The following is an 18,145-nucleotide window of genomic DNA, read 5'->3' on the forward strand; positions in this document are numbered from 1 at the left end:
TTCACGGCGAATGCCGAAGTATTCCTTCACGAAGCGGCTGAGAGGAGACGATTTTCATGTTTTGCCTTCGAAAATATTGGACCCTGGTCAGAAAACTGAGTGAAAATTAAATTTAAAAAACTCACTCTCGTTGGAGTAAACATCTATGAATGTTATTTGCTAACAGGTAAATACACAATACAATTAACTTTTTTTAGGATGATCAATTATTTCGATAAAATGAGGTATAGAATTAAATAAAAACCATCGTTGTTCCGATGAACTATAGAATCGAATAAAATTGTATCCCAACAATCTCCCACAAGCCACAAAACAAAAGATAAAAACCATTGGCGTACTTAAAATTAATGGGTAAAATGGTGTGCTCTAAAGAAGAAAAAAAAATCTCCAGTCCATTAGCTTCTATTGCCACCCACTTCCACCCAATTACCTGTGCTGATTGCTGGGACTGTTGCTGGTGCTGCTGCTGTTGAGCCTGCGGATGGGATTGTTGCTGCCCCTGCTGCTGCTGCTGCTGCTGCTGCTGTGGTTGATGTTCATTCTTCCAGAGTTTTCCACCTTTCAGTATGCCACTTATTGCCTGCGCCGTGCTTAATTGTTTGTGTTTTCCTATTTCGTAATGACTATTTATGCAAGCCCCACTCGCAGGCTGCGTGGGTGGTTGTTGTTGGCAGGATTCCTGTCCAGGGCATCCGGTCGCTGCGACCGCTGTCGATTGATCCTGTTGCTGCTTTTGTTGGAGCTGTTGCACCAGTTGCTTCTGCTGTAGAGTTCGAAGATCGTTACTACTGACACCGGGACCGACGGAGGGCACTGCTGTGGAAGCTGCGGCTTCATTGTTCGATGTCACTGCAACGATAGTTACCAAAGGGGGAGTGGTAGATGAAGGAGGAAGAGGAGGAGAATCGGTATTAGTTTGAGTCTTTTGGATGATCCGTCGCTCGGTGACGGTGGTCATCGTGATGGTTTCAACAATATAACGCTGTTGGTTTTGTGTTTTGGAGACTGTCAAACCCGCCGACTGGCTCTTATCATCATCAGCTGTGGGACACCGTGGCCACGAACGACATGCCGTTACCGAAGCGTGCCATTTTCAAACAAGTGCATTTTCCATAATCCATAATTTTCACCACCCAGCATCACATAACACATTACCAGGGAGGGGTGTTTTTATAGGTTTTTGATGTGTCAGTATTTTGTACGAGCACAACATTGGGGGGAGATGTGTTTTGATTTAACCGCAGATCATGCAAGAACAAAAGAGAAGAAATCAATTATTCAGTTGAACGATTTCCAGGCGACAATCCGCTTGACCTAGTGTCAAATGTGAAGCGTTCTAACTGCTGGTGTTCGTGTGTCCTGTGCTGTAGCAAACTAGAACTACATAATTTTGCACTACGGCTATCGATTGTAGGAATGAAAGGTCATGGTGTGGACGCGAATCTGTTTTTTTTATTCATGAACTACGGGTGTGCCTAATGCGGGGAAAATAGATACATATGTGTGAAACGAATATATTGTGATTTGGGAGTAATGGACTAGAAAGTCGCAATAATAGTGCTTACGAGAATGCATTAGGCAATTTTTAACAATCAACCACATTCAAAACGTAACATCGTTTAAAGAGGCACTTTGTCACTGCTTAACGTCCCACATAGACCATACTTCTCTTAGAGTAGGATAATTCTGAACACAAGATAAAAGGCCTGATTCTCGAATACACTTCACGGTGGAAACGGAATGAAACGTATCCGCGATGACAACGATACGGTGTCGACATCTGGATACGAGATTAGTTTCCCACTAAACTTATTATTATAATATCAAATTATCTTCAGATGAATTTTTTATATGAGTTATTATATCACATGAAGAAAACAAAGTTTTCCACTCACATTGAATACCAGTTTGATACGAAGAAGTTAATTTTCATTAATGATTTTTTTATTTGAAAAGTGCTCATTCTGCCTGAAAACTCATTACTATCTTCGACATTTCACTAACTCGTAAAACGTAGTTCAATGGCGTACCGTTTATTTCGTTTCCACCGTGAAGTGTATTCGAGAATCTGGCCCAAATCCTCAAAACACGAAAGTAATCTTAAATTTCAACAGTAGACTTGTCATCGGACACCGGATATATACCAAATTTCCAAAGGGCCTTTCTTATTTACGCGTCTTGCACTGATTTTAATTCTGGAAGCCTGACGATAAATACTATTTTTAGGAATCTCCAAATTGATCCAAAATTATGCGAGGTATAATCATTCACGGATTCTGATTATTGAATGAAGTCTCACTTTCATAACCCATTGAATTTACACCTATTGACGTGGGACTACGTCTAACCGGAATATATGGGGGCAAAATAAAAACCTAAGCACTAAGAACATGCAGCAAAAAATTAAAGATTTCGAATGCTTATAACTCGAACATTTCTTAATAGATCGGAAAGATGTTTGCATAAATTGATAGGAAATATTTCTACGCATCTATCACCATTAATAAATTTTTATTTTTCCTGAGATAATCAATTGAATAACAATAAAATGCTATCTAAACGCCATTACTACGTAGTTTTGATTGGCCCGATTTACGATTTCCCCAACACAGCCAACAAAACCAGGGTACCTGGGGAAAATTGGAATTGCAAATACATGATCCAGTTTTTCGGATAATTCGAATTCAAGTCGTGTAGGTTCTACTGCCTAATCTAGTACCCTTAGTACCCATCCCCTTAGTATTGATATCATTTTCCGTTGTATGGTTGCTCATGTTGCGGAAACCCGGAAGACATCCTCTTCGTCATCCCATCATATAAAGCAGTCATTCACTTACTGGACTTCCTTCAACTGGCCTTATCCTTAAAAGGGCGTGCGTTAACTGGACTGCAAAGTAGTTATGTATCAATAATAAACGTCATCTTCAATGTGAAGTATTGTTTTTGCTGTTTTTCAGTCCAGTTAGCGAGTAACGAACGTTCACTGTATGAGTGACGCTTTTATCGTTTTTTTATGGAATCTTGCATGAAATTTGAATGATGCATGAAATCTTGCATCTAATTACTTCAACATGTTTACGTTCGAAGAAGGTCTTGTTCGAACGGATTCGTACGAAAACAAGAATATACATTTTTGAAATTGTTCGAATCAAGACTTTCGAACGAAAGTCAGATACGGCCGTAAACAAGAATAAGAGTGATGATCTCTAAAAAGTGAACGTGTGGTCAGACAAATACCTTTGGGAAAACTTCTGACTTAAGCGGACTCGACAACGAGCTTCACTTAAACTTTTTCATATCACATGTGTTAGTATCAATTCAGCTAGCTACATTTTCCCATTTAACTTCATTTGAAACTTTATTTACATCGTTCACTGTCTTCAACAAAGTTGTTATATATGATGGAGCGCCCGTCTTCATGTTGTCAAAAATAGGGTAACTAAAATGTTAGGTGAAATAAAAAATCTAACTTTCTTATCCTTATAGTTAGAGGTAAACATAGTTTAATGTTGTAGCCTCAATTATTTTCGTCTACTTCGTAGAATAAAGTTTTTTTTCTATCTTTTAATATAACCGATTAAGCACTTTTTCTAGATTGCATTAGAGTGATGATGATGATGTTGGATTAAAGAGGCTTTAAACTTTTCAGTTCATTCGCCTCTACCATGAAAAACAATGAAAAAAACTTGTTTTTTCGCTCTATCTTTTATATTTAAAATTCTACATAAAAACTGTCTTCGAACGACTTTTAGAGTTAATCAAGACAAATGATGTGCAATGCAGAGCTTGTCAATATTTTAATCCTATTATGGAGCTCATACCTCACCCCAGACTGCGTACTAGAATGTATTAAAAAATGTTCAGAACGTATACAGTGTCGGAAAAAAACATTAAGACCACTGCTCAAGCAAAAAAAGAAAGTGACAAAACTTTGAGAAAAATAATTCAATACAGCGCCTAAATCGATTTATTATAAAGCTTTGCATTATAATGTAATGCATTGTTCGAAGAAATTGTTAACATCTGTAGTTAAAACAATAGCCATTTATTAAAAAAATGCATTTTAAGCACACTCAACAACTATAATGACGCGACAAAATTTAGGACCAGTTCCTCGTTACGGCTGTTTCGAATGTTTTTCCAACCGATTTGAAGAAAAATGATTGTTTCTCGGTAATATTTTGTGTTTTTCGGATCCTGGTAAGTATTTATCATGTAAACAAGATGTATGTAAGGTTTTAATTCTCGAATTCTAGTTGCAGTCACCGAAAAATGGGTCACGCATAATTGCACGGAAACACAGTGGATGGTCATCTGCAAAATGTCCAAGGCAGGCAGCAGCCAACGCGAAATCGCAGAGTCCTTGGGACAATCAAAAACCTTCGTATTTAGTGCCTTCCACGACCGCAAAAAATCCGAAACGACTGGACGCCCAAGGAAAATGACCGCGAAGGATGACTCTGCCATGAAGCGAGCCTCCAGGAAAGATCCCTTCAAGGCATCGAAAAAGATCCGGGACGAACTGAACATGTCCGTGAGTTCCCTGACAGTTCAGCGACGGCTGTTGGAACAGGAGCTAGGCGATAAAAGCCCCAGAAGGTCCGGATGCTGACGCCGAAGCATCTGAAGACACGGCTGGAGTTCACGAAAGACCACTTTGGTCCTTCGCCCAATAGGCTGCGCTTACATGACACAGTATTCCACGAAGACATTCAAGCATGGACCCTTTGTGATCATATCGCAAGACGCAAGGTCCAAGCTGAATGGAACCAGGCAGGTCCGCGGGTTGTGGATGGCGGAAAGTACCCCTAGATGTGGGGGTCGAGTGTGAATAGCACCCTCGGGTGTAATAAGCACACCCGGACAAGCAGCAGGAGCATGGGTAGGGCGCCGTGGGATGCGTAGTGTGCTCTACAAAATCTTAAAATCTAAGCGCAAAACAAAGGATAAGAATTGGGACATATAATGTATTAACGTTAGCTCAGCAAGGAAAGCTGGCACAACTTACCAGCGAGGCGCGACGCATGAAGCTCGAAATCCTGGGGCTGAGCGATGTCCGTTAGTCTAACTGTGGAGAACACAAGCTTCCGTCGGGACAGGTACTATTATACTTTGGCATTCGAGGTGAAAACGCTCCCCGTCACCGTGGAGTTAGTTTCTGCACAGCACAGGCTGCGCTCATCAAGTGGGAACCTATCAACGAGAGGATCATCGTTGCCAGATTCAGAACACGTGTTCGGAACCTAACCATAATCCAATGCTATGCGCCAACCGACGCTGCCGAGCCATAGGACAAGGAGAACTTTTACAGTCAACTGATTACCATCGTGGATAAGGTTCCAAAGAGTGACCTCAATATCTACACCGGCACCTTAAACGTGAACATCGGCTCCGACAACACGGACAGGGGACGTCATGGTATCGGATAAATGATCGAAAACGGCGAGCTGTTTGTAGAATTTTGTAGCAACAACGACATGGTCATTGGGGCTTCACTCTTTCCCCATCGACCAGTGCATAAAGTGGGTCTTCCGTGAAGGACATACCGAAAATCAAATCGACCACATTTGCAACAGCTGAAAATGGAGACGGAGCCTTTTTGATGTTCGGAATAAACGTAGCGCCGACATCGCGTCTGACCATCACCTGGCGGAAGATTGAGGAGCGTAGGGACCGACCCCACTAACCAGGTGAAATGCTGGTTTGAGCACTGCGAACAACTTCTTCAGGTTTCGATCCAATCACCCATCAACATCTCGGCAGGATCCGTCAAGGGTTCGGCGCATCACTCGTGTCAACTCCGAGGACCCATCGCTGCACGAGATTGAAACAGCCATCCGGTTTATGAAATCCAACAAAGCTCCGGGGGTCAATCGCATATCAGCAGAGATGCTCAAAGCTGACTCACGATATCCACACGAGTGCTGCATCAACTATTCTCGAATATCTGACACACCGCAACATTTCCGGCCGACTGGATGCAAGCGCCTTAGTGAAGATTCACAGGAAGGGGGATCCGACTCTGTGCGATAATTGGCGAGGCATCATGTTACTATGTATTGTTCTGAAAGTTCTGTGCAAAGTTATCCTAGAACGGATACAGGAAAAAATCGACGCGACTCTCCGACGGCAGCAGACAGGATTCTGTGCCGAAAAATCTTGTGTGGACCATATTGTCACGCTTCGCATCATCCTCGAGCAGGTCCACGAATTCCAAGAGATTTGGTTTTCATTGACCGAAAAAAGCTTTTGACCGACTCAATCACGAAAATCTGTGGAGCGACTTAAGACACAAAGTAGTCCCAGATAAAATCTTCAACCTCATCGAAGCGCAGTACGAGGCTTTCACGTGCAGAGTCCTACATAACGGAGCCTTGTCCGACCCGATCTGGGTAGTCACCGGTGTGAGGCAAAGATGTATACTATCACCGCTACTGTTCCTCATCGTAATGGACGTGATCATGGTGCGTGCAATTGACCACGTACCGAACCGTGGGATGCTTTGGCAGCCTGTTACTATGAAACATCTGAACGACTTCGAGATGGCTGATGACGTTGCACTACTAGCACAACAGCGCTCCGATATGCAGAGTTAGCTCAATGGCCTTATCGAACGTTCCTCTGCGTTGGGTCTCTAAATCAACGGCAACAAGACCAAATCCTTGGATGTAAACGTGGACAATCGCCCCAATATCGGAGTAGCGGAACAAGCAGTGGAGAACATAGAAAGCCTTCAATATCTTGGCAGCGTCGAATGGTAGCACCAAGAGCAACATAGATTCACGGATCAAGAAGGCGTGTTTACGTAATGTATGGAAATTGAACCAGATAAGTTCTCGCACCAAAAACCGAATCTTCAACTCGAACTTGAAATCCGTGCTGTTGTACACCAGCGAGACGTGGTGTGTATCAGCGATGCCTGCGGTACATAGTTCGTGACTGGTGGTCTCACAGCTGGATCTCGAACGTCGAGCTCCATCGTCGGTGTCACCAGAATCCGATATCAACTGTATTGAGTTGATATGATCATGAATCAGTACCTCTACGCCCAAATCCTAAAGAATGTTATGCTGCCACACGCCGGGTGGTAGATGTCCGTGAAATAGCAGTTCATGCAGGATAACGATCACACCGCAAAGACCGTCAAAAAGTGGTTCCAGGATAACAAAGTCGACGTCATGGAGTGGTCAGCGTAGTCACCGGATTTGAACCCTATAGAGAACTTATGGGAGATCGTGAAAAGGTCGGTGTACAAGGAGAAGCCGAAGAATAAGTAGCACATTTTGGGATAGGATCCAACCTTGTTGGTACGCCATCCCGGTCACAACGTGCCAAAAAATGGTGGAATCCATGCCGAACCGGGTGCGTGAAGGGATGCGTAAGAAAGGTTACACGACCGAGTACTAACCCTAGAAGCTTTTCACGGTATGAATTTTCTTGTTTTTATTTTTTTTACCATGAACTTTAAAACCGATCTTAATTAATGACGCGACAACATTTTTATTATTAAATATGCTCAAAACACATTTTTTAATAAACTACTATTGTGATGTTATAAATTTCTTCGAACAATGCAAATAAATTATTATAAATGGATTTAAGCACTGTATTGGATTTTTTTTCTCAAAGTTTTGTCACTTACTTGTTTCGCTTGAGCAGTGATCTTAATGTTTTGTCCGACACTGTACATGCCGAATTATGTTAGCCGTCAACATCAGACGACGAATCTTTTACAACTATGGTTTTAACTGAAAATGCTGATTTAGGAAATAATTTGTGGATTATTATCAAATTTGAGCTATACCTATAGTTGTAAAATAAGTTTCATAACTTGAACAACATCGAATGATCTCGTAGTTTGATATTCTACGAAACTGATTGGATGCTTTGTTTGTCATAGATATGGTCACCATGCTAGAGTTTGTAAAGTTTTCCTAGCACTTTCAGTTACCGAATTGCCGAAAGCTTCAAGACCTGAAACTGTACCGAACGTGTCTTTTCATAATACGAATTGCGAATATGATAAAAAAAAATCTGTAATCCGGTTGGAAGAGAAGCGCATAGAAAATATGCCTGGTCTTTTGTATAACAGACAGGCAACTTTTGGCAGTGACCTATAAACTGTTATATGCCACGTACTTAAAAATAAAATAATAAATTTAAATTCCGAAATATTTTCCGATTGAATTAACACGGAAAAAATGTAGTACAAAATAAATCACAGCGGCGCAAGAAAAAACATTCGTTGAATCGATAACAATTTTCCGTGATAATATGATACTAAAGCATGCATATCCTTATTTTTTCGTTTATTATTAACAACTTCGAATGCATGAAAATTGATAGGTATGTGTTCCGCGATTGGCGATGTGCATCGGGTGTGAATTATGGAAAATGGCATAGAATTTCGTGTTAACCAATCGACGTGGATAAGATTTTTGTTCAGTTCCTCAAAACGGCTATTGACCAATTGTCACTGAGCGATGATGATAGGATGCGAGATTGTTGTTGCGGGTGTGCAGAAATGTTTGCGTTATCAAAACGAACACGAAGTGAGCAACCGAATACCAAATGCTTGTGAAATTGCACTAAGAGCAACTGAAAACAAAAGTACGAAGCACTTCGGTTCGTTATACCTACCTTGAGAGACATCCTGGACCTGCTTGATGGTCAGGAATTTAGGCCGTTCCTCACCCGCGACAATCTCCTTCTGGGTAATTCTTCGCTCCGGGGAGAATTTTTGCAGTGGCACCAGAGCGATTGGCAGAGTGGCATGAGGTGGCAACGGTGCTTCCATCATTGGCGAGATGTCATCCGAACATTGTGAATCGCACTCTGTGGGGTAACGAGGGAGAGATAGAGAAAATTAAAATTAATTCCAGTTTTAGTAACTTCGAGGCGTACTTGAGCCATTTAATGTTAAGAATCCGTTTTCAAAGATGAATCATTTATCCCTTCCCACCACTTGTGAAACGAGAGTAATGGAAATTCATGGATAATTTATGTGAAACCGTTACAGTTTTACTGGAGTTTGAGTTTTGTTGGGGTTTTACAGCTTGGTTCAATGTGACCTCTCTGTTTAATGCTGCGCAATTTCTCTCGAAAATGCTTTCGCTGTTAGATGTTATAGTCATTTATCTTTTATTGCCAACGACATTGAAGATAGTGAAGATGCCTCAGAGTTTCGCAAGTGACAATTATAAATAATTATTGTCGTCAGAGAGAGAAAATAATTGAACTGAAGATGAAACAACTTGCAGTAAACGCTTTGTCGAATGATAAATATGGTTATCTCGTTGACGTCGTTCTTCATAAAAGAGACAGATCTCGAGGAAGGTTCGGCTTTGACCGGCACCTAGTGACAAATGACCGCCAAATTATTAATGGTACGTGTCTCGTTTCTTAAAGTGTGATAAGAAACACACCATCGGAGAGAGCTTCCCTATTCACGGACTGAGTCTGTTTGCCATCTTCAACATCCACCCGTCTGGAAAACCTTCGCTATGTGCAATAAAACTGGTACTCAACAAAGAGAGCAATCCTTTCCGTGTAGCTGGATAATATCCTTTTCAAGGCGGGAGGAAATCGTAAATATTGGATCACAGAACGGATTCCTCGGGAGGAAAGGAAAATGTTCTGTTTGTTGATCCACGAACAATCCATTTGGGATTTTCGCCCAAAGCAGTTCCTTCACTTTGCCAAACAGCGAGTCGTAATTCTTCTGGGAATTCTGTAACTAAACCAAAATATCCTTTGTTTGTACTCGTGTGCTTCTAATTTGATAAATTCTCGGTAGACTAAATAATGGTTGGATGTTTCGCTATTTTTAGCAATCAGGAGAATTATAACAAGAGGGCGAAATTTACGATGCGCTGTAGGAACGAAATAAAAAGCAAATTTGACTGAACAATATTAAAAATGAAATAGCGAACCAAGGGTTATTATTTTTTGCAATACTTTACACCAGCCTGGATTTAACAACTGAAAGATCGATTTACTGTCATATTAGAATGAATCAAGAGAAATTCAGGATATATATGATAGCGCTGTTTAATACTCAAGGTTCTTGGAATTCACAATTCTTGGAAATGTATGAATTGTTTATATTTTATCTGATATCAACTGTTTTACGTTCAATTGCAGTCCCCCTCATAGTTTGTTTTCAAAAACCTTTTTTATAAATATTATTTTCTCATGAATACTAAATCAGGTAAAAACTGACAGTTCGGTTGTATTGGGATCTTTTCTCTTCTCCCTTTAATTTTGAGTTTTAGCACCATCATTTGCATTTTGTGTTTTTATTGCGTTATACGTCAGACGAAATGCTATTTTTTGCACAGAATCTCTTTTCGTGGTTTACTCACTTTATATCACATATTCTCTCACAAAATAACAAAATAATCTTAAGCAATGAAAAATCTTTGCCTTTGGAATTTTTCGCAGTCGAACAATACATTTCACTCAAGTTACATACAGGTCAAAAATCTTTTTTCAGAATCAAAAAGACTACGGTGCAACCAAATTGTCTGCGTTGTGACCAGGGCATGTTTTTTTTTCGATTGATTCGTTTCAGTACATCGTGTTGAAGTGAAATCGATGTATTCTCTACGCATACCGAAACATCGAGTTTTCTGTTTCGTTCATTTTTGCTGATGTTTCCTTTCAATTACGAAAGTAGAAGCTTTCACTGACGATCGAGGCTCCTCCAATGGATTTGCGGATTATTCATTTTCATCGTTAAGTTGCTTCATTAGGCATGCGTGAGGATGTTCGCTTGCTATTCAATTGAAAGTTTGATCCGTTGTATTTAAGCGAAATGGATCATCTTCCAAATGAAGTGAAATTAAAAGAGTTGTGATATCGGAGATAGCTGCCAAGTTTATTAAACACAGTGATGACGAGTAGTTCTATTTAGGCGATATTGAAAAACTAAGTGAATGCAAATACCAACTGGATGCTTACACAACTGCAAGACGATTCGTGATAACATTTGAAATTCATATCCAAGGATGGTTCCAATCGTGTCAACGAGCGCTCGTTACATTCTCTTATTTGATTCATTCAACGCACACAATAATATGTTTTAAATCACTCATGAAACAGAAACCTGACGTGTCAACGAAAACACTGAATGAACACAGCGTGAGAATCATCGTTTGGTATTTGTGCGCGTGTTCATCGATGCTCGCTTGTATCATTATATGATTCGTTCGTTAGTTTCTGCCGTCACTTTACTTTCGTTTACTGATCCGATTGGGTGCTTAGCCTCGGAGCTTTGGATCGAATCGCTTTGTGATAGAATGGTGTCGCTCTCAGAAAAGAATTGAATCGCAAGGCAAAAATGCGATGCGATGAAAATATAACTTTTCGATGTGCTAATGCTCGCATGTGCGCACCTAACAGTTGTCGTCTAATAACATTTAAAAGGAAAGCCAGGGGGTCTCCGTAGCCACATTGGTTGCGCGTTCGCTTAGTAAGCGATCGATCGTGAGTTCAAAACTCAGGGCCCTCATTGACCATCTTTGTGTTGTTACAGAATAGCTACGTCCACGCAACAATCATCAGCGATGGAGATCGATCCACGGTCGAAATAAGATCGATTCATCCATACAACTGCTCTGCTCTGCCAGACACATCGGGCTACTGTTCTATAAATAACTCAACAATGATCAAACAACTGTCTCCGCTGTCCGGTGGTCCAACTGGATAATGGAAGAACAGAAAGAATACCCTTACGCCTAAATGGCTACTGTGTGTATGTACGATATGTAATGGTATAGAAGGAATACTGGCGAATGGCAACTGTGTAATGTGCTAATTATAGATATGATAACCATGTGACATGTACACGATTAAAATTCGGCTCTGTTACAGCTAAAAATGCTAATGAGCCTCAAATAAATAAATGGGATAAAAAAAAAGGAAAGCCAATAGGGTTCAGTTTGCTTACCAAATAGTAACTATATATAACCTTCGAAACGCAATCTATAAATACTTCGAGTTTTGCTTGTCCAATATTCATTATAATACAAATCGTCAAATGAGGACTTTTGTCCAATAGTGGAAGCACAAGTTCGCAGCCTATGGGGCAAACGATCGCACTTATTGAAATAAGCTTTTGATATAACTTGTATCGAAAATCAATGATTTATCATTAGTAGCGTGTGAAAAAATCATAAGTAGCGTGTGTAGGCATCATCTAAGAGGGGATGGGTAGTTGATTATTTGCTGGCTAGACTGATTTGTTGTAAATTTCGAAAAAGCATACGATGCATCCCCATGACGCTAGATCTCGTCCCTCTAGTTTTGTAACCTGGTTGTATCCACGCTGGATTTTGAGGGCTTTCGCAAAAACACCAAATCTTTGAAGAAATCTTTTGTCCAATGGTCTGCAATGGATGATCAGTTTCTCAGACTGCTCACTAGAGATGAAACGGAATGTTGATTTTATTTCCACTCCGGATGATCGAATTTTCCGGATAATCGAATCATAAAAAAATTAAAAGGAAATCTTTCGGTAAACGTAAAATAACTATGATTTGCACTGACTTATCTGTATAATGCAGAATCCTAGCCACAAATTGACTAGCGCCCCATGGGGGAGGAATAATGTTTTGAAATTCGAAAAAAAACATTGCCTTGTTACAGCTCATGAACCAAAATATTATTCAAATGATGTCCAAATGCAAGCAAAAGCTTGGCATCCAGGAGCCAAGGAGAGTTCGATGAGATGGTTAAGCGAATCAGCATTAGGGATGCTATGTTTTGGGTGGCTGAGGCTTGGGACGAGGTACCGACTGATTCCATTGTGAAGTCAAGGAAAATGTTGATATCCCGTTGTCGGCTGTAAAAGAACGCATGAACGGTGATTTTATGGTTTTCGGAAGACTTAAGCGTCTTTACGACAATAATAAGTAAAGTCTGGATGAGCTGTAACAATGTTGTATAGTGTATTTTTTCGAGGTAATCGATATTTTTCAGGAAGTCCCATTCGTAATTTGAGATACTCTTGAATTTATTTTTGAACCAAAATAAATAATAATTTGCAAGAAAAAATAAATAAATAAATTAAATCTATTCTGCGATAATATACATATGAAGATGCTAAATAGACATCTTTTGAGAATTCAATAAATCAAAGGACTATCCAAGCGGATTCAAAGATTTATCACTTATTTTGTATTCTTTGCGACAATCTCAACACTCCTACCCCAACTTTTCCTTTTCCTTACTACATCCATGATTATTCGAAAGATCATATGATGCACTGTGGATAACCGAATTAAAACATACTAAACAGACACTGCTCATCCTAACTACATCCATGTTTCATGAAATTATCATATTGGGTATGTTTAAATATTAAATCAATGTATTCATTTGAATTTGGAATTTCCTAAATTTTTAAATTTACTAAAAAAATATCTAGCTTCGTACAAATTTGTTCAAATAACCATATTTATAAAGTATATTAACAAATTATTCAAAATTTCCGATAAAAAAAAATCAAAACCCAAATACTCCGGATGATCGAGTCGAAAATCCGGATAATCAAGCCTCCGGATAATCGAGTCCGACCTGTACTTACTCGTTCTTAACTAATATTAAAATTATTTCAATATATCCCCAAAAAATCATAATTGTAACCTTTTCTGTTATTAAGTTCTTAACAGAAGAAAATCTGTTCAATATTCCTTGCAGAAAACGTGATACTCTATTAATATGCTTTCACTCAGTTTTTAAAGTCATTTAATTCATCCTATTTAAAACAAAATTATTGATTGTCGGTCTGGGAGACCATTTGCGCGAGTATATTAGGGTTAAAAACAGGTTAAAAACGTTTTGTTGGGAGAAGTAATGGATACAATTTGGAACGTAACGTTATTTGATGATGGGAAAAGTTCTTTCGGATTTACATTAGAACTTCATTTCTTTTCTGAAGAAACATTCCGCAAAAACTGAAATATGTATATTCGGACGATTACTGTATCGTATTTATTTTCCATCGATTGGTGAAACGCTATACTCCATGCGAAAACTGGTAAATATTGACCATCCGGATAACATAAAAATTCTTGATCAATTTCATATCACATCTGTGTGTATATTCGCATGCACCAGACTTTTTATTCGATGTTTTCTTCTTTAAGTTAGGCGTGTGGTCCTGATTTTTTTGTCGTTAAAAGTTACTTGCTGGCGGTTTTCCAATGTCCTTTAGGCTGCCATTCTTCGAAAACAAACTACTATACCACAAGCATTTACAAAACATAACATCTTTTATCGTATATACAATTAGTCCACATTAATCTAAAATATGTATTACACCTGATAATTTTTAAGAATTAAGTATTAGTAGGGATCGAATAAAAATCGCCGCTTTGTTCCCTGCTTATGAATATTTGTACGGTAAGCATCACAATATACAGACATTTGCTGCATTGGCCCCTAAAACGCTTGCTGTCGGTATGATAATTGTTCAAATGAGTGCAAAAATTATCGCTCCTTCTCTGTCTCATCCGCACACAAATCCGATCGATGGAGAGTGAATTATTGATCGACAGAGCTGCTGTTCTTTCTACTTACGAGACAGAATGAACTTGTCTACCACATGTTTGGATTCACTCACTCACTGAGTGGTATCGTATGATGCGAGACCAACACATTGATTGAAGAAGCTGTTTTCACATGCTGAAAAAAGTTGGATGCTTTCGTCGATTCTCTCGTCAATCACCAACATTTTTCATATCAACATATTAACTATGAACTAAATTCAGAGTATAGGTACCGATCATTACATGATACGTCGACTTCAATTTGAGAGCTGAATTCCAGATTCCGATCCTAGACCCACATAGAACTTAAAAATGCAGCTACAAGTTTTCTTGCATGGAATTAACGTTCTCAGACACTTGGGTTTTTGATGATTAATTATGCCTCGAATACGAACTAGACGAAACTGTTAACTTCCCGAATTAAAAAATTGTAGGAGTATTCTGAGACACGACCGCTTTGTTGACGTAGAACTACCATATTATTTTAATCACTTCGTTCGCTTACCGCTTGCATCAAAATTTTTGGAATAATTTTTGTAGAACATTTTGGTGGCCATGAAATGAGCCCAAACTTTTTCCAATTTACATACACACGATCACATATAATTATATGTTTTTCCACCACCATGGTTCCACATTTGTAATAAACGAAAACTAAAGGTTAGTTACATTTTATGGAAATAATCTCTCCCAAAAATCTACATACACTATCATACTGGAATGTCTTCACATGCTTCATAATGTCTTCAAAATATCACAAAATCAAAGGTCTTCACAGTAAGACAAATGTTTTCAAAAATGAAGATATGTCTTCAAACCTGGCATCCTTGGAGGAGAACGTCAATAGATGCACTCAAAAAATATTAAAAATAAAAATATTGAAGAGCAAAATAAAAACTACACTGAGAGAAATAATTAGTAAACAACGATTTTTTTTGATAAATGCAATCGATCTAGTCACGAGCAGAAATTGGTAAACATATGTGTCAAGCAGATCAGTGCTCCCATGGCCGAGTGGTTAGCGTCCCACACTATCATGCCGGGGGTTCGGGTTCGATTGCCGTTCTGGTCGGGGGATCTTTCGTCAAAGAAAATTCTTCGGGCTCGCACTGTGGTCACGCGTACTCTAGAGCTTGCCACTCCAGAGTACATTCAAGACGTGTTATTCGGCATAGATATCTCAACCAAGTACTACTAATAAAAATGACGCAAATAATACTGCGTTGGGGGAGGCAAAAGTTCCACTGGAACGTTAGTGCCATCTAAGTAGATGTGTCAAGCAGAACCATGATTCGTAGGCCTAATATCGGCTACATTTTCACGACAAAAATTCACATTTTACAATTATATCAAAACTATTACCTCCGTATTTCTTTATGGCAACAATAAAAATTGTTGATGCGCGCTTTTCTCAGCACAGTCTTCAGATATGACACATTCAAGTTAACTTATGTTATCGAGTAAAATATACTACCCTCTGGTAGGAATGTGCATTGCATCTGACGTTCATTTTACATACGGTTGTTAATATGTACAGAAAATATGAACATTCTAATAATGTTTGCATTACCAAAAGTATTGGATAGTTTTCTACCAGGGTTTTTTTCTGGATTATATTATTATTAAATATTTATGTATTTAATCAAGGAATGATGATTTTTCTGGCAAAAATTAATTTATTAGACCTCCGGCTTGCCTAGTTGAACTAGACTAGTGTTATAATATTTGAGTTTTACAATGAGGTGCATAATATGGGTAATCGGTGGTGGAGATACAACGTTCATATAGCGTTCAGACTATAGAAAATGTATGTACCTAATATGTGTAGAAACAATAAGTTTATGAATCAGCCAAAATAGAAGAAAAAATATTGGAAGCATAAATAAACGACGATGTCAGGAGATCAATATTTTGTCATCTTTGATTAAATATTATGTTATAATATGTAACCGATTACCCGCGGTTGATTCGAGGTTAGTATTACAGTGTTTGCACATATATCAGGTTGTTTCAAAAGTTGTTACTCTCAAAGGCCAATCGATTCCTAAGTGTCTGGCACCATACTAAATAGCATATTTTTCTCCACCTTAATGCTTTGCACACAGAAGAGATGTCTCATCATGCGCGGGTTGCTATACCCGGCATAAATATGTATATGCCAGTTACGTGCATCATATACTACCCCGAACCATCGGATAGATGATGATGTATATATGCTAGTTATACGATTTAATGTTTGCTGGGTTCTTCAATAAGTCTTCAGTTGGTCCACTTCATCTATTGCACAAATATTGTGCCAGCAAAATTTATCCAATTATTGTGCTAATCAAAATCTCTATATGGTACCCGGCAACAAAATAAAAAAAATCCTTCGAGTGTGGAAGTAAACCCATCTGTGCCCCTGTGTTTAAGTCCGAAAAATTTCGGACCATCACCACACAGTTCATTCGCCCCAAATTTCGATTTTCTGTTTCTCAAATTATCCGATTACATTTTATATTTGATGGAAATAGATGAACAAAACATAACCTTTGCAAGAACTGAAGATACAATAACAATACGAATGCAGTCCGAGCTTAATCAATCGGGCGTTGGTCCAAAATCCCGAAAACAGGATCGATGTTGAGCCGATATTCTGCTATATATTTTGGCACTTGTGAAATACAATTTAAATACATTTACTCACGTAGAATGTACGAATAGTTAGTACGGTAGAAAATGACTATCGAATTGGTGCTAGTTACTGTAAAATTTGTTATATATACTAATTATTTTTCTCAGTGTATTGATGATTATAGAACCGTGATGCATTGGACTACCCCTCACCAATTTTGTTATTTATATTATATTTGATATTTAACTGATTTTTAACTATGATATAGCCCAGTTAGCGAACAAGTCCTGTATTTTAACTTTGATTTTTTAAATTTTGTTTAATTCTTGTTGCATTGTTAAAAGATAACGAAACATATAATGTAATAATGAATAGTAAAAATAATGTTTTGTAACGAAAAAACGTCCAAAATTCGCACCTCTAAACTAGAATACCACCTTAAAAAATGTTTTCAATCAGCTGTTTTTCGAGTGGATTCATTCTGTTTTTGGTCCAGTACTGTATATACATTAAGGTGGCAGCGAAAATGGTCAAATTTCAAAAAACCGACCATGTACATTTTGTTTATTCGCCCAAAACATGACTCATGCAAAGTTTCAGCTCAATGGGATATGATTTAGGGGTGCCTCAAAGCGCTCAACGTTTTGATTTTTTTTCGAGATGATCGAGATGATTTTCGACCAGATCTCAATGTTTCATGCACTTTTAAGATATTTGGCATCGAAAAAAATATTTCGATTTTCCAAATTGGAAGATTTTTGAGGATTAAAAAATCAAAACTTTGAACGCTTTGAGTCACTCCTAAATCATGTCCGATTGAGCTGAAACTTTGCACAGGTCATTTTTTTTTTGGGCCAATATACAAATTGTACATGGTCGGTTTTTGAAATTCGATGATGATTTGCCACCCTAATATACATAATTCGGTTTTATTTTACAAGCTGGCTTGTTGTGAATTGTTATCGAACCTGGAAAAAAT

General features: G+C 38.6%; 1 protein-coding gene across 4 annotated transcripts in view; it reads right to left on the bottom strand.

The window, feature by feature from the left end:
• Positions 1 to 18,145, bottom strand: part of LOC129774670 (uncharacterized) — a 269,049-nt gene that overhangs the window by 25,214 nt on the left and 225,690 nt on the right. For 3 of the 4 annotated variants that reach the window (XM_055778505.1, XM_055778504.1, XM_055778503.1), the window contains 2 exons: positions 8,641 to 8,835; positions 431 to 1,041 (listed from right to left, as the gene is read on the bottom strand). In XM_055778505.1, coding sequence (XP_055634480.1) covers positions 431 to 1,041; positions 8,641 to 8,835 — 806 coding nt within the window. The remainder of the gene's footprint in view (positions 1 to 430; positions 1,042 to 8,640; positions 8,836 to 18,145) is intronic. The other variant, XM_055778506.1, reaches the window with a different exon arrangement.

The sequence above is a fragment of the Toxorhynchites rutilus genome, chromosome 3, assembly GCF_029784135.1.
Source record: "Toxorhynchites rutilus septentrionalis strain SRP chromosome 3, ASM2978413v1, whole genome shotgun sequence".
NCBI classification, from domain to species: domain Eukaryota; kingdom Metazoa; phylum Arthropoda; class Insecta; order Diptera; family Culicidae; genus Toxorhynchites; species Toxorhynchites rutilus.